The sequence below is a fragment of the Euprymna scolopes genome, chromosome 23 (genome assembly GCF_053919585.1).
Source record: "Euprymna scolopes isolate OS-2025 chromosome 23, ASM5391958v1, whole genome shotgun sequence".
NCBI lineage: Eukaryota > Metazoa > Mollusca > Cephalopoda > Sepiida > Sepiolidae > Euprymna > Euprymna scolopes.
The window spans coordinates 52,435,144-52,458,334 of NC_136504.1; the positions used below are offsets into that span (position 1 = coordinate 52,435,144).

The 23,191-nt window shown below is 32.4% G+C and overlaps 1 protein-coding gene across 7 annotated transcripts in view; it reads right to left on the bottom strand.

The window, feature by feature from the left end:
• The window catches only part of LOC145245897 (attractin-like protein 1), a 320,643-nt gene that overhangs the window by 7,079 nt on the left and 290,373 nt on the right, over positions 1-23,191 (bottom strand). For 4 of the 7 annotated variants that reach the window (XM_080107633.1, XM_080107632.1, XM_080107630.1 and 1 more), the window contains 3 exons: positions 18,582-18,660; positions 3,650-3,778; positions 612-635 (listed from right to left, as the gene is read on the bottom strand). In XM_080107633.1, the coding sequence (XP_079963759.1) occupies positions 612-635; positions 3,650-3,778; positions 18,582-18,660 (232 nt within the window). The remainder of the gene's footprint in view (positions 1-611; positions 636-3,649; positions 3,779-18,581; positions 18,661-23,191) is intronic. The other 3 variants (XM_080107629.1, XM_080107628.1, XM_080107631.1) reach the window with 1 other exon arrangement.

The window sequence follows — 23,191 nt, forward strand, 5'->3', positions numbered from 1 at the left end:
AGAAAATGGTATCTCAGACATGCAAAGACAACAAGGATTTGCATGCACCCCCATTCCCAGTACACTGAAGCAATTACGCAAGCTTGGAGAATCTATATGCAAGATTAACAGTGTACAAGGATTCCTTGAAAAACATTTTTGAAAATGTTCTCACATTGCTTTGTTTATGAGGTGAACACGTTACTGTAAAGATTCGGGGAAGGATTTTGCTCCAATCAAACAGAGTTCAATGTAAATTAGTCAGATGATATACAGGGAATCAAGTACATTTTTATTGAAAAATAAAAAAAAAATATTCCTCTAAATATTGAGATAGCAAATCTATTTCCATTTGTTTAGGTTTTCAAAACTTCATTCCAAATTATTTTCAAGTGAACACTGGCAAAGTGTAAATAAAAAAGAGGTTCTGCAGAGTGTTGACTCATATTCTAATGAGGTATGGAACAGAGCCCAAGAGAGTTGATATTTGATTTGTTAAAAATGCAATGCAACCCCATCCATTTGTAAGGTGACAATTAAAAAATAAAAAAATAAATTAAGGTGGCTAAAAACTTTGGCATGCGAGGTAAGATAAGTGCAATGGTAATTAAAAGCAAAATAATTCATCTTACAGCTTTCTTTTCTTCCTTTGGGAGCTTTAAATGAAATAAAAAAATAAAGTGTTAATATTGATGCAAGTTTTATTTAACTTTAAAGGAGATAAAATTTCAAAATATTTAACCTCCATCTGAAAATAGCACAAATCACTTTTTTACGTATACTCATTCCATAGCACTTAAAGTAAAGTGAGCATTAACTAAAATACTATGAAAATAAAAATTTATAATGGAGATTACATTTTAGAATTTAAAACATTTAAACTTAAAGTTGATCAACCATTAATATAATCTAAATCATTTTCAAATCATGTTCCAAACTTATTCCAACAAAGATATTAAAGTTGTTTATAACTATTTCAAAGCAATGTTTATTTTAAGTCAATGAAACGATTTTTCAAAACTTTGAATATCATTAAAACAGAATTTCTTAATTACACGGAAAATAAACTACCTGTTTGAAAGTTCATTTTCCAGACAAATGTTAAATAGGTTAGTATTATTATATGACCCAAAGCAAACGTTGCCTTAAAACAGGCGTAAACAAGTTTAATAACAGTGTATACTCTTATTCGGAATATGATTTGAACATGTTGATTATCATATATATATATATATATATATATATATATATATATAATTTCAGCCTGGCGTTGCCCGGGTGTTTGGATGTGTATGTTGAGCAAAAAAAAAAAAAAAAAAAAAAAAAAAAAAAAAAAAAAGTGGTGGTAGGAAGACAGGCTCGAACCCATACCGCAAAGGAGGAAAAGAACAGGGTAAAACCTAACGTTTATGCTGTTACGATCACCGCCAAACCGAAAGCGACATTTTTTTTAAATTAAGGCTAGACAATCTAAAGGAGAGGATAGCTTTCAAAAATATTGGCGAAAAAAGTGACCCTCCCCTGTAGAAAAGTGCCTAGTTGAGGGGAAGATATGTTTTTAGCCAATTTTTTGATATTTGTCGTATGAAAGGTCGAACTTTAAAACGATACTGATCTTGATAAAATCCGTCGCCTCTATTGAAAGTTTAAGGCAGACATGCAAACAGACATACATACTGGTAACATACATATATATTGGTAACTAAAAATTTTCGACCCAAACTGATGAAAAAGCTTGCCCTATCTCTGAATACCCTTTATGTAAAATTTCAAATATTTAGACAAGAAATTGTCCGAGTAATTCTGAAGAGACCGCAGAGGTCAATCTTTTTTTTTTTTTTAACTTTGACCCCCATTATGACCCCATAACATTTGTTTTGGGCTCAAATCAAGTTATTAAGTTAGATCCATGTCCAAGGAATCTATATCTAAAATTTCAAGTGTGTAGATCCAAAATTGTCGGAGTTTGGTAGAGTTCTCAAAGGTCAAATCGTTGAACTTTGACCCCTTAATCGCCAAATTTCTGGGCAAAAACCAATCACATCGATTTTCCCAAATCTCAGTACCCTGTATATCAAATTTCGAGTCTGTAGACTAAAAATTGACAGAGTTATTGCATAGGGAAATGTACACAGACACACACACGTTCACTTTATATATATATATATATATATATATACATACACACACACACAGCTTTATCTCATTAAATATTGAGCTAATCTTTGTAGCTAATTCAAAAGTTTTCTATTTTGAGTTATTTTTACTAATAACCCATTATCAAATATTAAACAATATTTTTTAAAATTCTAATTTCACAAAACTTTTTGACATGAGGATTCATTTGTATTATTTGGTTTAGTCAGACTACTGTTCTTTTGGATGCTATTTTCACAATGCAAAGACCTGCTGCATAAGCAATATAAGTGCTAAATACAGTCTTCTGGAGGTTGATGGTTCAATCCTCAGTGTGGAGGATACTAATATAATTATAAATCACTTAAGACTTTTACCTAATCATGACACATGAAACAATAGCAACGATCCCTGTAAATTAAATAAATGGTTCTGTTGTTCAAAATACTGTACAAATTCCTGGGTTCAAGATAAAAATTCTGAACTAAAAAAAAAAAAAAAAAAAAAAAAAAAAAGTGAAGGTGAGAAGTTACATTGGTAGAAATACGAGAACATTTAAGGGGAGAACAATAGTTTAAATAAACCTTTTCATATTTTTTTTTTTTTAAATTACTTATTGGATACAACAGGGTAGGTATACTAGTTGACAGTAGAATATTAGTATTTCTACATTGAAAAGACAATTGATATGAAATGTTTTTGTTTAGTTCTATTAATAAAATATTCTAAGAAAACTTTGTGTATGCAAATAAGCGCATGCACAAAGTTTTCTTAGAATACTATTATGCAAGCTTGGAAAAACCAACATAACTTTGATAATTACACATTGAATATAATTTCCAATTACCATGCATTTCTGGAAAAAAATAAAAAAATAAATAAATATAAATGGTTTTAAAAAGAGATACTCCCAAAATGATATCTGCCCAAATTCATTTGTTTCTTGATAAACAAGCCACCCATTTTTAATCTTTCATCAATTGTCAAAGAAAATAAATTACTTTGTAATTTTTCCAAATTTGAACAGAATTTAAAAGCATTTAAACTGCCAAATAGTCATTTAAACTGGCTTTAAAATTCTTAGCAATCCTCATTTAATTAAACGTTTTGAAAGCTATTTGCATACAATAGCTCTGTAGATATTAAAATTACATTCCTTCACAACAATTAAAATTTATAACCATTTGGTTCAATCAGTAATTTAATTACTAAACGTTAATGTAATAATTAACTGTCTAAATTTTATATATCTATGTGCGTTTGTAAAAAAAAAAGAAAAAAAGTGCAACCAAAATGAAAGACTCCTGTGCAGTGTGCAAGGAGATACAGCTAATTTTTAATATTAGTGTATAAAACATTCTCAGTACAGAGGATCATTAAAATGTGCATAGACACTAAATAGTGTTATTTTACTCATTTGTAACCAATTAAAATGAAGGAATCACTTCCAATCAAAAATATAAGAAAAAAAACAAAAAAAAAACAAAGTCAAAAACATTTTGCTAGTTAAGAGAAATGAAGGGGAGAGAATTACCTTTTTCTTTTTTCGATAATCTGGTATTTCTTTTTTCTCTGCAATATAGCCATCCATTTTTCTTTCAATGTCAATGGAAACAACTGCAAATGGACGACTGGCCATCTGTTCCAGTTCCACAAACATTCGCTGAAAGGATATAATTTTAGATTTTTTGAGTTTAATAGAATAGAGAAGGGATAAAAAAAAAATAAACAGGAAAAGAATTCTCCAGCACATCTTTTAGAAATTCATACAATTCAAAACTAGAAAAAAGTTTGTAGGGAAATAAAGCGGTTAAATAAAAAGTGATGATTGTTTACGTTTTTTTAGATTCCTATATGCATATTGTCAGTGCTGGTTTAGCACTGCTAGATTAGACAGTTTATTAAATCAAGACTTGGAAAGAGGGTACCTATGAAAGTGAGTTACCTATGAGAGTGAGTATACATTTAGAAAATTTTAATATCAATTATGTTTATCAGATTTAAAAAAATCATAACCGCCTTCCATTCAAAAATATTAAAAATATTTACATATATCAATGTTAGCATCATGAATAATGATGTTAATATTTTATTAACATAGACCATTTAAACATTTGTATTTGGAGGTTGTATGAATTTGTCAGTACATAAAGTTATGAAAAACTTTTCCATAATCATAAAAAATCCTGTTATTCATACTTGTATCATTAGGTTTTTGGAGAAATCCTCAATAAACAAAATATTATTCAAGCACTTTATCAGATTTGTGAAACCCATAAGTATTGTAACATTTAAAAGTCAGTAATAGGATTATTCAGTTGAATACTTCCATAAATTCAAACTCATTACTTGAATAAGGGTTTAAACTGTTTATAAATATATATCTAGTCATATAAAAATAGAAATATCTGTACATATTTATATATACAAGATTCACGGTGACACTGAGCATTATGAAGTTTGGAATAACTGGTAAGTGTAAAGGGTCCAAATGTGGGTTATATATAGTTCAAATTAGTTTTGGGTAACGTGGACGGCATCCTACTGAAAATTCAGATGCATAAGATTTTAATAGACATTAAACATCAATTAGTAAATATTTCAAGTTTTAACAATTTTAGAGGGCATAAGGGTACAACCTTCCATTTGGAAATTAAAATTTCAGATTTGCATTAAATTTGATCAACAATCCTTAGACAAGCAAGATTCCCTGAATTCCATTTTCTTTTTCAGACACTTAGATTTTTTTTTTTTTTTTTTTTTTTTTTTTTTTTACAACGGAGTCACTTCTTATCAAGGCCCAAAGGCCATTCCAGGATAAGGGTTAATGAGTGTAAGGTGGTCAGACTACAGCTTAATGATCGCTGATGGAAGTTTAGTAAGGGGGCAAGGCATCAAAAACTTTGGACTTAAAGACAATTGTTGTAGTCAACTGTAAAGTATGTCAGTGGCATACTTTACAGTTCCACAGGCAGGCAGTTCTAGAAAAGCTTTGTTCATGGAATCTGTGTTCAGATTTAGATACAGATAGAGTGAAGGAAAATCGTTGATAGTAATTGTAGTTAGACAAATGCTTTTTATGTAAGTTGGTATGAGGGGATAGATCGAAGCTCAGATGAGCACTTGCCATGAAAATGATAAGAGACAGACTTGCAACATCTGTGAGAAAAAGGTTGCAGGGAGAAAAAAAGGCATAACCTACCAGGTTTCAGAGTTGATTTTGAACTCTCAATGCAGAATAAGGTACTCTGAGCAGCTTCTGCCCAGAGATGGTAACCGTACTAGATTTTAGGGTGTTATTGGCACTTAAACAGGTAGAGGATTGCGTTGAGAGCGAGATACCTTCTGGACTAGTAGAATGACCATTTTTTTTCAGTGACTTTGGCAATAGATCTGATGCAAGTCTTCCATTTCAGGTCTGGGGTGGAGGTAAGTCCCAATAGCTTGTCAAAGCAGGGTGCTTCTTTGAGATGGAAGCCATTCATATCAGTTGGGCCCAAGCAGGGATCAGAGCATTGGTGGTGAAAAAATAAGAGCTTGGTTTTGGAAGTGTTAAAATTAACCAGCTACTTTTTGCACCATTGCACTGTGCTCAAGGTCAGAGGTAAATTGTAGTGTCATCTGCATATATCTTGACAAATGAATTCGGCATGTGATTTGGGGAATCGTTAATGAAGATAAGGAAGAGAGTTGGGTCCAGAATGGATCCTTGGGGGCACACCAGCATTGATACTTTGAGCTTCGGATTTCTGCCCATCAATGGCTACTTGTATAAACCAACCAGAGAGAAAGAATTTTATAGTTTAGAAGACATTTTCATAGCTGGATATCTTATGAAGTAGACCTTTAGCTATTGCTCTAGAGAGAAAGCCCCAATAGATATTTGAAATTACAGTCAGTATATAAGCTGTAGATCTTGCAGGACAGAAACCATATTACATGATACTGAGTAGGTTATTTTTGTTGAGGTGGTTGACAATTTATTTAGTATGGATTCAAGCAACTTATAATGCACAGAGAACTAATTGGTCTGTACTGAGATGCAGAAAACCAGTCTCCAGTGTTTTTTAAATACTGGACAGACCAACAATGTTTTCCAAGGTGTTGGAAGCAATTCCTTTTTAGGCATCGATTGAATAGCTTTGCAAGAACAAGTACTAGTTCTGGTTGCAGCTTTTTAAGTACTATAACTGGAATATTGTCAGGTCCAGTTGCTTTGCTAGCATCAAGGTTCTTGAATGTGGCAACATCTTGAACAGATATATAAATATTAATCATATCGTTTTTAGTTTTGGGAAGAAATTTGAGAGGTGAGTGGCCCAGATCGCGTAAAGGTGAGTTTGATGTAAAGTTCTTGGCAAAAAATTTGGCTTTGTCAGATGCTGACAAAATCACTTCAGGCCCATTGGTAATGGTCGGGATAGAGTAGGAGCATCTGTTCAGAACCTTGTTTGTTATTCACCAAAACTCCCGAGAGCTAAGCCTCTATTCTATTTTGAACTTGGGTGGGCATATGACTCACAAATTTTCAATAATCCTTTTGCAATGATTGCTGGCAGTGCTAAAGGCGACTTTAGTTTCAAAATCTATACGTTTAAAGTAATTGAAGTAGTGGTTTCTACGAGCAGCACATGGCTGGCTGTTTGGTTTCTGTTGGAATTTCTTGGAGTGGTCTATGTTGATGGTTCACAAATCAGGTCAGATATCAGACGTATTCTTTTTAAACAGAGTGTGGGATAGTTCTGATATGAAGGCTCAGAAATTGTCCTAGTCAGCTATAAAGTATCAATACATTATTCGATGGAGAGAAATATTTGTTTTTATTTTTATTGTAACAAGTGAATGATCAGAAGACTCTAGCGAAGATAGAACTAAGAATGAACACAGTTCAGGGCAAAGATCTAGAAAAATTGCATTAGCATCGGATACCCAAGTAGGTTTGTTAACTATCTGTTAGGTCATAAACAAGGGAGAAATCATAGCAAAACCTCCCATCACTCTTTTAGTGAGTGGACTAGTTATTCGGCATTGTGAACATTGAAATATCCAAATGTGAATGTTGGCAGAGAGATAAGCAGACAGGATATGATCAAAAGTTACTCTATCATTGTGGGGGATGATAGAGGGCAAATATAAATGCTGTGATGTAAGTAAGCGCAGCTCTAAAAGCACATGTAAGGATGTTTGGGGTTTTCTTTTGAGATGTTCCTACCACAAGGGAAGCTATCTCTAATGTGGGCACATATTCTAAATCCATGGCAATCTTGGGGGTTGGGTTTGGATGTGAAGTTAAAATATCCTTGAATGGCAAAATCAACTAAGGAAGCATTTGAGTTAGTTTCACAAAAACAGAAAAGGTATGGTCATCTGCAATTGGAATCCAACTTTTAGAAAGTTGGAAAATAGACTCGTGAAGTTAAAGACCTTGTAGTGGGGGGGGGGTCTATGTTGAAGTTCTAGGCTTTCTCTTGTTTTGTTTGTTGTAATTGTTAGGTTGAGAGATTTTTATAAGCGGCCAGCAGAATTCCTTAGAACATGGCTGAAGGGAAGCGAGAGAGAATTAGGGACGAAGGAGAAAGTGAGGAAGGAAGACATCTGTAGACTAATGAAAAAGAAAAGCCATAGCAGTTCCCACTAATACGACATCAAAAGGTATCAGACTCCATTCACTAAATGGCAAAGTAGCCGCCCCAATATTATGCACTTACTGATAGGACGGCCTCCTTAAGAGTTACTCCAAGGTTCAGGTTCCTATCAGGTGGATAATGCCAGCTCAAGAAAGTTTACTTCTAGCACCCTTATTAGTGACTTGGCAACAAAAAAGTAAAGGATTTAGTCATCTTTAGCTTCTGCTCACTAAAAACCGACAGAATATACAGCGTTTTCTTCCCTTTATCAGAAACATCACTCATTCACTGTAGAGGAGGACTTACAGACAAAAAAAAGAGAAGCAAGTGTTTCTAGGATGCTGAAAATGCCTCCACAGTGCTTTTTCTACTCCTTTTTAATATATATATATATATATATATATATATATATATATATATACACACACACACACACACGAGAGCCATTAATTTTGATAGGTTATATTTTCTTAGTATAACAAGGAAAATTATAGGCAAAGAAGGGATTCGTATTTATATAGAAGTTAATTTTTCAGATTTCTTTTTCTATACAACAAACTTATTTGAAACAATTACAAATCTAGGTTTATCTATTGTTCTAATAATGTAGAAGCGTTGATAAGAACCCCATTTAAGACAGGAAATTAATTGAAATTGATTAAAAAATTAAAGTGGAATGCATAATGCATTATTAATGCCACCAAGGGAAATTATTGTATTATAAGGAGTATCTTTAAAAAAGTTTATTTTCTTTTCTATAAAGGTAGTAGTAGGATTACATAGTGTTGCCTGAGGGAGCAGGGATGTTTTTTTTTTTTGGTTAACAAAGAAAGAATGAGGGAAACGGGTAGATGGAAATTTGTAAAAGATTCTACATACAATTTAACTTCCTTTTTAAGTGCACGTGTAGAATCTTTCATTTAAAATTTCTATCTACTCATTTCATTCTTCCTTTGGTAAATGGGGGGAAATTCTCTAATGTCGACTACTCCAAAAGAATAAAAATATTTTTTAAGCTTATATTTTATACCAGGTAATGCTGAAAAATATATAGAACTTTCCTTCATATAATAGCTGTCTAATTACCACCCTGCCAGTTAAAAATGGCTTAGAAGACTGCTAGACTGAAGATCTAAAAAGTCCCAGATTCGATCCAAGTTCAGGCATTTCAGTTATTGGGCCAATAGTTATGAAATGGCAGAATATAGTGATTATCTGTAAGTCCTACATAACTATACTCATATGCAGTCTGTGGGCTTAGTGTGCTGGGTTAGAGTCATCACAGTGGATATTTCACTTTCATTTATACCATTGGGAAGGGTAGGAATCTATATATCCTCCTAGCAATGGATTTAATAGCCAGATAAACTAGTCTCTCAAACTTTGGTCGTGCAACAAGTCTAAGAGAAAGAAACCCACAAAAAAATAAGTCTTTGACATCTTATTTTACAGTTATGAACTTATATCTCCTGGATTCAAGCAACACCAGTATGACAATAGTATGACAGAAGTGCAATTAGATACTTGCTTCACTATAGACATCCCCCACCTGACAAACCTTCATCTAGTAGATATCCATTGTCTTTAGAGACTGAGAGGAGGCCATATAGTAAGCATCTTACATTTTATTTTTCGAAATGAGAATTGATAATGTGTATTATTCCAATTATTATATTCAGCTTCATTGTTTCATTTACCTTTTGGCAGATGTTACCTTCAACCTTCATGTGAATCTTTTAAAACTTGCAAGTTTCTAGTTGAACTTAAGAATCTGTACAGGATTTCAAACTGAACCCGTTTTTTTTTTTTCGTTTTTTTTTTTTTTTTTAAATCATGGAGATGAGAGTAAATTGTATTGTCAGCCATAACCAAGTTATGTTATTAATAGTTAGAGATAACTAAACATCAAGGCAAGATTAAGATGGCTAAAATTCAGAATTTTAGATGATGTAATAGTTAGAAATGATTGTTAACAATCAAGTAACATTCTTCTGTAGATTGATAGTTCAATCCCTGTGATGGGTGATAATAGCCAAGAATAAATTAACTTTATACCTGGTCATGGCTGAAGGAATAAGAACAATCTACTGTTGTAGATTGTATAACAAGTTCAGTTTGAAATACAATACAGGTGCTCAAGTTAGACTTGATGCACCTAAAGTCAGATGAAAATTACATAAACCGAAATATAACCAAAATTCTTCTTTGTTTAGCCTTAGTTTGTTTTTAAGACAAACCCTTTTTCAGTTATTTTAATGCCAAAGTACCTATTAATGATTATTTCTATATTAGTCTACACCAATCACTATTTTATCCATAGTTAGAGAAACAACACAAAAAAAATCAAATATGTGAGTTCATATCTTTTCGAATCCTATTAATGCATAGTTGCATACAATAAATCCGATAGAATTTAAACTTGCCGATTCCATAGTCCGAGACGGTTATATAGCTAATTGCACACACTGTCGTTTTATATTTAATATTAATGATAATGTGCCTGTGAGAACTTGTTCTTGCAGTAGGTCAGACGTCATCAGTTATTAAAAGACGTTTTCCTTTATTAGTCAAAATGTATTTTCTTTATGAAAAGACAAGCAATTGTAATGATGGGTGATTTGTCAGGTTATGAGTCAGTCTTTTTTTCACAATGAGAGCTCAAGTAAAACCCTTCATTATTAGGTCAAAATGATGAATCTTAAGAGGACAAAGAGTAGGCCATTTCCTATGATTCGCAATAGGGCAAAGCAAATTACCATTGACAACCTTACACCCCCTTGCTCACATCATCGCAATCATTTTGCCATTAAAAAAGTGATGCACCCAGCACAAAGTATTTTTAGATGCATTTGTGCATCTCTAAACGAAGCTCTGTCCATTAGTTAGTTATGTTTAATCAAATTACATTTTAAGTGTTCACGTGTAAACATGCTTGCACAGCAGGTTTTGGTGGTGTATGCAAATGGCAGACGTTGCAGATGATAATGCATGGTCAAAGGAAGAGGGTGGGAGGCACAGAAAACTGAAAATATCTTAGGCTGGAGCTCGACCACCTAAGAGTGGTCTTTTTTTTTCTATTAAATAAAAAAATACCCCATTCAATGGTAAAATTATGCAAGGATTGACCCACGTGAAAAAAGTTTTCCTAAATGGGCTCCAGATATGCTCTTATCAATGGAGACTAACGGCTATCTCCAGTGGATATCTCAAGTGGTCAAGTTCTGGGTGATCGAATGGTATTAAAAAGGTCAGTCAAGAGAGAAGAAATTCCAGGTGGTTGAAGGGGAAGCAGTCAGAGTTAGCCTTCCGAAGGAGAGAGAGAGGAGTGGGAGCTGGAAGCAGGCAGTTGGTTTTTCTGAAGGCTACTAGTTGAGCCAATGTGCCTCTTTGGGCAGGTAGAGTGACTGGGGGCTGTTGGCTGAAGGACTTAAGATTTATGCATTTCAAATTAGTCATTTTGCAACCCAAGTAAATGGGTGCCACTTGTAATATCCAAATTATCATTTGTTTATAAGCTGAACTTGTGGTTTTGCTTGTGATGAGAATTTTTAGTTTGCAGCACTGACTGAATCACACCTGACCCAGTACAATATAATGCACCCCTAAACTAATTAACCTAATATTATAAGTTTTGGCACACAGCTGCTAGGTGTGTGAGTGGGTAATGTGGGCTACATTTACTATGATTTGATTTCATGCAAAGGAGACAAAAAGGAGGTGAAGGCACTTTGTGAAAATTCAGATACCTCAGATTTTTTTTTTCCGAAATTTTAATAAGTACCAGAATACCCATGACCCATTGGGTCAATATATGTTATGGCTATGGAATAGAGAGTATATCAATTATGCATGCTTGCACGTACAACAATAGTCACCACTTTTACCATAAATTACATTACTTAATATCAGGAAACCTTATTTGCAGAAAATTTAAATGCGATATTCGTTTTCAGCATACCCGAACACTTATAAAATGTGTTATTTTAAAGGAAAATGTTAAGGTGGAAACCAAATAGAACTTCACCAAAACTATATTTGTTTTAAAAAAGCTACATTATCTACAGCGTTTAAAATTTATCTGATGTCTCTTCCGCCGAATGGCTTTGTAAACAAAATGCAACTTAAAAGCCAGTATGGCATAAATCACTTATCAAGTCAAAGGCTATAACGTTTGCCAGTTTTTAACAGGCTACAAAGTCTATTGTTTGCATAATATTCAGAGTAATAAACATTTGCAAGTAATTTTAATGTCTTTAAACTGCCAATTATGAAATCTAATGCAATAAAAAAAAAAAACTTAAATAGTTTAAAAACGGAAGCAAATACATAGAAAAGTAACTGCTATTGCCTTTGGTAACAGTTATGGTACAATTTTTAATGTTCCATTTATAAAAAAGTTAGATGTTATGTTGATAGGTAAGTAGATTCTTTTTATTAAAACTGTTTAAACAACTGGACAAGCTGATCTGAATTTTATATATTGTCACATAATCACCGCATTAGATTAAGTATTTTAGAGAGAAACATTTTAAATTTCATTTTTTTTTTTTGCCGATGGAAGATGCATCTTGCTTTTGTTTTAACCATCACTGGAGCAAGAGAACTCCCAGAGAAAGAGGTTGAACCTGTAGCGATGGAAAGAGAGGGTGTAGGGAAAAAGAGGATGAGAGAGTTGACGAAAAGGCTCATAAGGTGGAGTCAGCCATTTCATAAGGTCACAGGGTAGTGACCCTTTTGGTTCCGGGATACTTACTACCAAAAATGAACAAAGAAAAAAAGCAAGCAAGCAAAATACTTGTGAAAAACGAGAAAAAGAAAAAAAAAAATTTTTTTCCACACTTCTCAGCAAGCAGGCATGCTGATCAGATGAGGAAACCCTATTTAGGGTAGTCAACAAAAATGAAGCTAAGCTTTGGTGGATACAGAATATCCACTGATGAAAAACTGAACAAACTTGTTTACAATGGACAATAGATATTAACAAAATAATCCAAAACAAAAACATGACTTGCAAAACTTATAAGTCAACATTTAAATTGATCTTTAAAGATTGTGTTGTCAGAAAGACTGCTTTTGTCAAAAGACATTTCATTGAGAGGAAAAATGTACCAATGCAAACTGAAGGTCAGGTGGAAGATTGGACTTGTCAATAAAAATGGCTGTGGATCGAGCAGGAGATAAAGGTGACAATATGCCCCAGAATTGTGGATGTGTATTTTTGAACACTAAGCCAGGCTAACCAATATGCTCAGGAAGAAAAACTAAAACGAAATCTGCCGGCGAAATTCACATAAAAAAAAAGAATCAACTGTAAGCCTTCTCTCCCTCTCTCATGTGATGAATTAATGTTTCTTTTTGTTTAGCCTTTTTTTGTTTGATATATTTTCCATTCTGCATTTTTAGACATTATTGTAAGACCCCCCTCATCTACAGGATTCATTTCTTTTGTTTAATCTCAACCCCCCCCCCGTCTCTATAGTCTATTTTTCTAATAAAATAGATTTAAACTTTAATATTAGTGTTCCGTTGCTTTCGTGTGCTGTTGATTTGTCCATTCCATATTTTTTGCGTTTTGAAAGTCCCATTCTTACTTGTTCAGCGAAATATAGCCAACCCAGAGGACCCGGTTTTTTTAAAAATTTTTTATTCTATTTTAATGTGAGCCCCTTTATGCTGTCCCAACATGGGGTGATCGTAACAATATATACAAGTAATTTTAATGTCTTTAAACTGTCAATTACAGAATATAGAAAAGACTTTAAATAGTTTTAAATTGTAAACGTTTCGTTTGCAAACGATTTGAACTTGCGATGCAAAATACAATAAAATCGTAAATAAACAATTTGTACGTACATGGTTTTTTTTATTATCTTCAATTTTATAGTTTTGATTAGAAATCTTAATACAGAAATGTAAGGAAAAAAATTAAATACAAAAAAGAACGATTTGTAAAAAAGGTAGTTAGTTTTTTTATTTACGCATGCGCACCGTAAACAAAAAGCAGATGGACAGTTTCAACGCCCAAGCCAGACGATTTGAATTTTATAAGTAAGCTTAAAAATCAATTAAATATTCAAATTTAAACTTTTTTGTAATAGTATTTTAAAAATGATTTTTAGGAGGCATAATCTCATTTGAAAATTTAAATATTTTAGATTTGCAGTGGATTTGATCCATAGTTATCAGATATTAAACAAAATTCCCTGAATTCTAATTTCTTAAGACATTTTAAGCTTTAAATTTATAAATATTTTCTATAATCAAAATCATGTAATAATTTTGATCAAAATTGGAATAAGGATTCTGGACAAAGTTTAGTTAGAGTATATATTTTAATTTTTATAAATTTTATATCTATAATACAAAGCTGAACGTGTGTATGTGTGTGGTCACGAATAGGCTCCTATATGGTTGACTATTATAGAAAACTGATCACATAATGATAGATGTATCGAGACACAGGGATGGGTATGTTTGATCTGGCAGAACGGTGGTTCATTAAAATTGTGGGGTCTGCGTTTGCGCCTGGTCCACAAAGTATCGAAATAAAAAAAATTAAAAAAACGTTTACAAGTGTTTTTGATATAGATGTACATAAGAATACTTGATAAGTATGTTTTAACTAAGGGATGGTATAATAAAATTGTAGGGTCTGCATTCGCGCCTGGCCTCAATAGAATGGAAATAGGCACAAACTTTAAGACTTTTCATATCTGTGTAAGTATACTTTAATAATTATGTTTCAGTTTGAAGAAATATGGTATAATAAAATTATGAGGTGTTCGTTTGCACCTGACCTCCATACAATGGAAATATGTCACAAAGTTTAACAAGTTTTTTTTTAATATAGATCCACAGAATATTGTGATAAGTGTTTCAGTGTGAACAGGTATGGTATAATAAATTATGGGGTTTATCTATTTTATTTTTACTTTCATATTTTGCTTTGTTTTTGATACCCCCAAATTTGAAGCTATCTCTTTACAACCTTTCCTTTTCATAACCTATCATACTTTCATAAATCAGAGTCCATTTTCTGTAGGCTGTTTTTGAACCCAGTCAACGACGGGTACTTTTGCTAGTGAAATATAAAACTGATAAACTACTTAAGATGAGTTTTATAAGAAACACAGCATAATCATGTTGACACATTGGTTCTTTTCAGATCACCGAAGTTAAGCAGTGATGGGCACTATATATACCATGCAGGAATGTAGAAATTTCCAGGTTGGTATTTGAGGGCACGTTTAATCCACTGAGAGAGATAGACCCTCAATCTTTAAGACGTGCATTTAGAAAGAAAACTAATATAAAACCAGAGGTCTATTCTGTCCTGTGGCAACCATTGCACTGACAGATTAGCAGTTGTACCAAATAGTATAGATTGTCCTACACAAAACCTTCACCACTATAAACTAATCATCTGAGTGAACTTAGTTGTGGCGGACCTCATGCATCGGATTGACAGGAGTATCCATTACTATATATATTTCTCTACTAAATGTGGGTTAATGAAAGTGTTTCCCTTAAGGCCTTTTCTTAGGTATTTTAATAAAAAACATGCTAAAATATATTAGTTCTGGGATAAAGTTTGAAAGAATTTTGTTTCAATTATTCTAATTAGTTGTAATTTGTAATTAACTAAATAAATCACCCAGCTGTTTTTGTAATTCTTTTGCTCAACAATTCTTGAATATTTCATGTCTTAACATTTAAAAAAGCGACTCTTCAAGTGTTGCCATCTGATTTGCAGACACTTGTTTATACACATCAAACATGCCAATTAGATGGCTATATATATATATATATTGATGCACAAATGTTTATCACAGGTTACAAATTTTTCAGAAAGCAGTTGTGACTTGGATAAACTGTACTTAAGATGAGTTTTATAAGAAACACAGCAGTTTGGATATGTCTAGCATATATATTTCATGTTTCTTTGGGGGGGGGTACAGAATTTAAATATCGCAATCATGAAGGGAAGACTTATAATTCATGATTAAAAATGTTTTAAAACGGGGTGAAGAGGAGAAAAGAAAAGTGGGGAGTCAGCTGACTGGTTTCGCCCCCACTTTCTCAAAGCTGTATTGAGGGATTTAAAAAAAGAAAAACAAAAAGGGAATCGAAAAAATGTACAATTTAAATTACAATTACGTTGCATTCCATTATGTGAGAAAAAAAGGAAAAGAAAAGCGGTAAAAATAAAGCAACGTTATATTACTCGAAGATTAATATAACATTGCTTTAATATGTTATATAAAGCAGGGCTTTATGGACAAATTTATGTTTAGTTGACCTTTGACAACTAAATATTTTCATTTACTAGCCAAATAGAAAAGTTACTAGCCAAACCCACATGATTTTTAGAATATGACATCTTCGTTCTGTGAAGAGTATGTACATCATAAAGATTCTTCCATGTTTTTTTTTTTTTTAAAGTTTCATTCTAAATATACAAATTTTATGTTGATACTTGAAGGTAGAAATATTCTAATTTTGCAGAGGTTTTTTTTTTTAAAACATCCTTTGTTAAAAAAATATATTGTTCTATTAAATTTTTATTGTTTAAATGATTTAACTTTGTTCGTTTTATTTAAAAAAAAAAAAAATTGAAAAGATATTTTTCACTCAGTAGTGAGCTTTGGAAGATTGTCAGTGAAAAAAATACAGTTGCCAAAAGATGAGCGTTTCATTATTTTTAGTCGCCACTTTGAAAAATCACTCGCAATGTAGAGTCTTGTAAAGAAATATGCCCTATCATCAGAAGGGAAAGACAATTATAAAACATTAGTATTAATTAAAAAAGAAAAAAATGAGTTTGATTCTGAAGGAAATAAAAAGATTAATGAAGCAGTAGCAAAACGAGGAAAGAGATGAATGTGTATGAATGAACAGAAAAACATTGTAATAAATCATCAAATAAAGAATTTAGTGTCAAAACATAATCTAAATACAAATTTTATTCTGTCAACACAAGTTTATCAATTAAAGGAGATAAACAATGAAAGGTTTCTACAATTTGTGTTAAAGTTTATGATTAGTGCTGATTCAAGAAGTTTTCACTGAAATTTATTTACAATGAATTTAATGATTCTAGCTTGTTCAAAGGCAAAAGTGCATTCAAGGAACTTTTTTTTACGTGTTCACCAAGCTTTTTCTTTAGTTCACGTTGAGTTTCACCTATGTATATCTGATGAAAATCATTGCTAGATGAAGAACTGAAACAACTACTAACTCATTGAAAATATTTCATATCTTTATATTAAATTCTAAAAAATCTACAAATATTTTTAAAAAGTAAAAATCTGATGTATGAAAAATGGCCACATTGGATGTTCTGAAAGTATCATCTTGTTAATTTTTGTGTTAGTGATATAATTTGTATTGTTCATACAAGATGTCTGCTTAATAGAAGTGTATAAAATGTCAGAGTTTTACTTTTGAAAAATATTTGTAGAGATTGTTCTTAGCATTTAATATAAAGATTTTCAAAGAGTTAGTAATTGTTTCAGTTACTTATCTAGAACTTGTGGATAGATTCTGAAAAAAATGAAAGAAAACTCAGTTCTTATTGCTAATACAAGGGAGTAAAAATGTAGCTATTTTTGTGTATGGTTTTTAATATACACTTTAAATAATAGATTATTTAGTTTTATTATAATTGTGTCTGGACATGGTATTCAGTTGTTTTTCTTGTTTCATAGCTAAATTTTATGGCAGGTTAAATTTGTTCATAAGTTATTCTATCTGTACCTTAGGAAGAAATTTGTAATGTCAATGTATCTGAAGTTTTCTATGTTTGGAGGTAGTCTAAATTTAAATGGGCCAAATTATTAGAGTTCTAAAAATAGGCAGGCTAGTACCCCATTAAGGGGGTTATTCATGGAGTGTCCAAACTTTTTCTTGTAGAAATTGTCAAATTGAAAATATGTAACATCAGTAATGAGTCTAATTATCTCTATTAGAGTGTCAGAAAGAAACAGTAATTTTTTTTTTTTTTAAATGTGTATATATATATATATATATATATATATATATATATATATATATATATATATATCGTCAGCGGCAGCTGTCATTCGTGTCTGAATATCAGGTTTTGTCAGGAGGAGTCCCAATTTTCATGGTTGAAGTTTCCATTTGATGTGACTCGCAAAGTACAGCCAGTAGTGGAATAACCATTGACAATATTCACAGTGAAGTTTAGGGGAGGACAGAGTCGTTCACAGTGCTATCTTCATTGTCTTGCTTTATTCTCCCTCTTTTCCTTGAAGTCTACTGCCAACATGTATTCTCCATTGTTAAAGCCATAGCATATGATTTGTGTATATTTTTTAATTTCATTTTCAAATAAAAGAGTATACACAAAAGGTATAAAGACCTTACAGCTATTTCAAGACAATGTTTATTTTTTAGTTCTACAATACAACAAAATTTATTCAGTGTCTCATCAGAATGAGATTTCATATGTATCAAAAGTGCAGAAATATTCTACAGAGGTATCTGACAATGAATCGATTCTGGTCATTTTTGTTTTACAGTTAAACTTACTTCTGAAGTAAGTAACCATTTTTGGGTAACATGTTAATGAGTAACATTAAGAATGGGTTTCTAAATAACATTTTAGCATGGTCTGCAAATTGCAGAGATTTGCGATATTTTGGAGTAGGCTACCTAGTTCAAATATCTCAGGCACACAACAAAGTTTCTGGCAGAATTGTTTGGTCGGTATCAGGTTTAGTAGACATAAAAGTTTTGATATCTACAGAGAAGATTCATACCAACAAACCATTTAGAAAAGGTATGAAGAAAGTAATCTAAATAAAATTAACTTACCTGTCGCCTCCGGTAAACATCATACCTCTGTTTAATTTTCCAAAATATTGCTGCTATGAGTAGAAGCGATAGGAAACAGCTGAAAAGTAAAAAGCAGTGAAGTTTTAATCATCTTTTTTAAAAAAGAAAACCATGTAATGCTTGAAAATTTTCAAATAACTGACAAATTCTATGCGAAATCCATTTTAAAAATAATGGATCAGTCAAAAACAGTGCTTTTCAATCCAAATAAGAGAATATTGACATTTTAATCACTTATTAAAGAGTTCATATAAGATCATTAACTTAAACAATTTGAATAACAAATACCGTTAAAAGAAAAAAAAGTGATAAAATAATACCATTGATGACATTTAGTTATAAATCTTAGGAGCTGAAAACAAAACTATATTTCAAAGAATTTTTTTTATAAAAACACTTCTATTAATAGCTCAAAAGATCAGGACTACCGTTTGTTTTGTTGGTATATGATCACTGATGATAGATAGCCTAACTAAGAAAAAAAAAAAAAAAAAATATATATATATATATATATATATATATCTGTGAAAAGCATATCTTATTTTTCTTTTATTAATATTATTGGAATTTTCCCCTTTTCTTTGTACATATTTGTGAATTATTCCATGGATTTCGGCCTTTTGAATTATTTTGGATCATCTTCCAATTACGTGATTTGCTTGGATTTTACTTGTGCAAATGGAAACTCAACTTTCTTGGAGTTATATTTTTGGATTTTACCGTCATTGGATTATTTACCTTTCACCAGACTATCCATTCACGTGTAATCACCGTTTTCTTCACCATATTCCCTCTGCTTCACTTTTTGTTATCAAGTAAGATCTTTGACTTGTAGTTTCATCAACTACTTTTGCATGCAAAATCCGATCCCGCATTTTGCTAATTCCTACCCTCTGATGAGAAGGAAAGTATTTCTTCAAAACTCCACGGATTAAGGACTATCCACTTATCAAGTGTTTACTTTTCAGATTAAATATGTTTTTAACTCTTTTTCAAAGTGTTTTTTAACATGTTTTATTAACTGTTTGCTCATATATATATATATATATATATATATATATATATATATATATATATATATATATATATATACACACTTTTGAAGTTAATTTGGAAGCAAATTATTAAATAGAAAAACAATTAGCAAAGACTTGTGTATTAAAGGATTGAAAGTCCTTAAAGCTATTTACTATTACAACACTGACCTCCCCCCACCTTTCCAGATATTTGATTGCAGAAACAAAATCTTTGTCTAGGTCTCCTGTTACTAAGAATAGAATCTTCTCTATGGGTACAAGTCTATCCAGCAGTTCCTGTCAAGTCCTTAAAATTCTTGTACATGTCACTTCATTTTGACCTCCTCACTCTAGTCCAAGGTCTTTGATCATGTGATAGTAATCTTTGCACAAGACAATATTATTCGTAAAATCAGTTTTCACATGACTTTAGAAAGAGCAGATATGGAAAATAGGCATTTCTAAGTTCATACCGGTAAAAACTCCATTGAACTTTACTTTTTTTCACATTTTTAAGACAAACGTTTCAAATTTGAATGTATTTTACTTCAACCAAATCTAAGTGCATTCATGTCTAGTACTTTAAATAGCTCAATGCTGAACTTGAGCTATAAATACTTTTTTAACAGCATTTTTTTTTTGCAGGAAACAAACGTTTGTCAAGAAAAAAAAACAAAAACAAAAAAACATAGCAGCAAACAATTGTTTCGGCCTATACTAATATAAAGTTTACTATACATGTTAATTTTCCTTAGTACAGGCACTCATCAGTAAGGCCACCCCCAACTAGAAATAGTTGTGTTGCAATATACCCATTCATTTAGAAAACTTTTTTTTTTTAGGAGTCATGTTATGTAGATGAAAACATTCGGAGAAAATGTTTTAATAAGGTATGTTACAAAAAAATGTCAGGAATTTTAGCTGACAATTTTTAGATCAACAAAATATGGAAAATTTGCATCGGATTTTGATTCTTTAATTATGTAGGTGGTGATGTAATGAGAAAGAGTTTAGATGGACACATAGGTTTTAGTTGAGATGATAGCCATGAGAAGGCCTTGCTAGCAGCAAGATTGACAGAGATTGTTTCTATGTCTGGAAGCTGGGGCACACGAGATTAGCAAGATGTAGCTATTGCCAATTCCAGGGCTTGAAATAAACGTTTATACATACGGAAGTTCGTGTTTTGATGTTTTCTAAAACGAAAACAAGGAACCTAAAGCATGGCAACATATCAGAACCATGAAAGAGTGGGAAAAAAAACGTCCAAATATGAAGAGGTACGTGTTTCCGTTTGTTGGTGTAAACCCCAGAAATGATTATCCGTCACTCAAAGAGACATCCATGTTATGTTAATTGCTCCATTGTTGAACTGTTGCTGAATGTCTAGACACAGACAAACGCATTTAAAAAAATACCAACACCCACAAAAATTGTTATAGTGGACGGTTATAATGGCAAATGGAACCATTATATTGTAAATCACTCAAGGGAGAACAGAAATAAGAGAATAAAATAAAAAAACCATTAATATCTAACAATTTAATCAGTAAAATGCAGCCCCAAACGAAAATTAATTGGTACCATATAAAGTCTTTCTCAAGAGTATATATGCGGGATGATCATAGTTTTGTATTCTGGAGAACTCTGGCAAGAATATTGGAGGGGGGGGGGGGAAAATCGCATATGCATCTGCAAAATGATAGTTAAGGGTTTACAAGGCACTTTTACTGTTCAGCGCACAGTGGGTAAGGGTTATAGTTAGGAAATATGTGACATTTTCTATTGACCTGTGCCCAGGTTGCTGAGATTCCAAAGCTTGGAAGTCTGAGTGACTCATTACGATAGCAGGTACCTTGTGTAATTGGGAGACTGACCATGGGAGATATAGATAAGGGTTTTCTGTTTTGATCCCCCCCCCAAAATAGTTGTATAAATAGATATAGTGATCGATTAGAGTCAATGGCTAGGAAAAACACAGGCCATAGAAGTTATTAAAACTCAGAGAAGGGAGGTTCAGAAGAAAAGCTATTGAATGAAGTTGTTGAGTTGGTCGGGAGGCAAAAGGTGCCTTTGTTAATTATGGCAAAAAGGGTAGCTAGAAAGAAGCAGACATTGGTCATGAGATGACTAACTTACACTCAGGGGTAAATGCCATGGGGCCCAGAAGAGATCCGGTCTAGGAAAAAAAATTAAGGATAGGGGTTTTCTTAGCCCAACGGGGTGTACAAAAATCTAGGGATTATTGTTGAAAAGGGTGTATAGGGAAATGTAGGTCATTTTTGGTAAAATGGGATAAAGAGTAATATTATATTAGCATGCCGAATGCATTAAGAGACACACAAAAAGACACAGGTTATATATAGACCACCATATAACAAGAGGAGCAGGTGTTACCATAATTACCACAGTGAATAGAGTAGTTTCAGTAAACTTGTATTACTAACCAGCAGAGTGTTACAATTGTTGACAAGGGAAAAGTCTATCAGGCATGTGTACGTAGTGTGATATATGAAAGTAAAATCTAACCAATTAAAGTTGAGAACATATTGTATAGAAAGAACCGATATGGGAATACAGTGAATAATGCGAGTCTTAAAGACAGGTTTAGATCAGATGACACCAGAATATTTAATTCTGTGCAGTATAGAAGTATGTGCAGAACAGGAGACTGATTGTTTGACCATCTATAATATAAATATCACCTGTCTGTTTAAATGTATGCATGTATGCCTGCCTAAAACTTTGACAGAGGCGATGGATTTTCACGAGATCGGTACCGTTTTGAAGCTCAACCCTTTGAACAACAAATATCAAAAAATTAGCTAAAAACATTCATTCCTTCACCCTCCACTGGGAACTTTTCTACAAGGAGGGGGCGCTTTTTTCGCCAATATTTTCGGAAGTCATTCCCTCTTTTCGATTGACTAGCCTTAATTTAAACCTTTGCCACTTCCAGTTTGGTGATGGACGCAATGGCAAAGATGTCACTTTTTCACATTCTTTTCCTCCTTTGCAGTACGGGTTCGAGCCTGCCTACCACCATTTTTTTTTTTTTTTTACTCAACACACTTCCAAACACCTGGGCAACACTGGGAACAAAGGAATGAGAATTTGGGAGTTAGTAAATGTAGAGATAGCAGGGTTAGGTCAAATAAAACATGGGAAGTGATAAGGACAATTCCGAGAGGAATGAATTAAGACCTGGGCAAAGATAGTTTGAAAGTAAATTTGTCCAAGCCATCCAACACCTGGCAGCATATAAAATGCTAAACTGAATGATGTGGATATTCTCTTCTATTGATGATTCTATTCGGTCTATTTTTGCCAATTATGTAGTTGCTCAATGTGAATGACCCAAACTGAAGAATTTTCAAATAAACACATTTCAGCTGTTTGAACTCATTAAATGGATTGCATAAGTGTTTGTCTTTTCTAAAAGATACTATTTATTTTTTATTTTTTTTTTACAAATTTCAAGGGTTCCACACTGTATTGCTTGCAAGACCATGAAGTTAGGAAGAGGAGGTGAAGAGAAAAAGATAAAAATCAGCTAATCTCTTAAACTGGCTG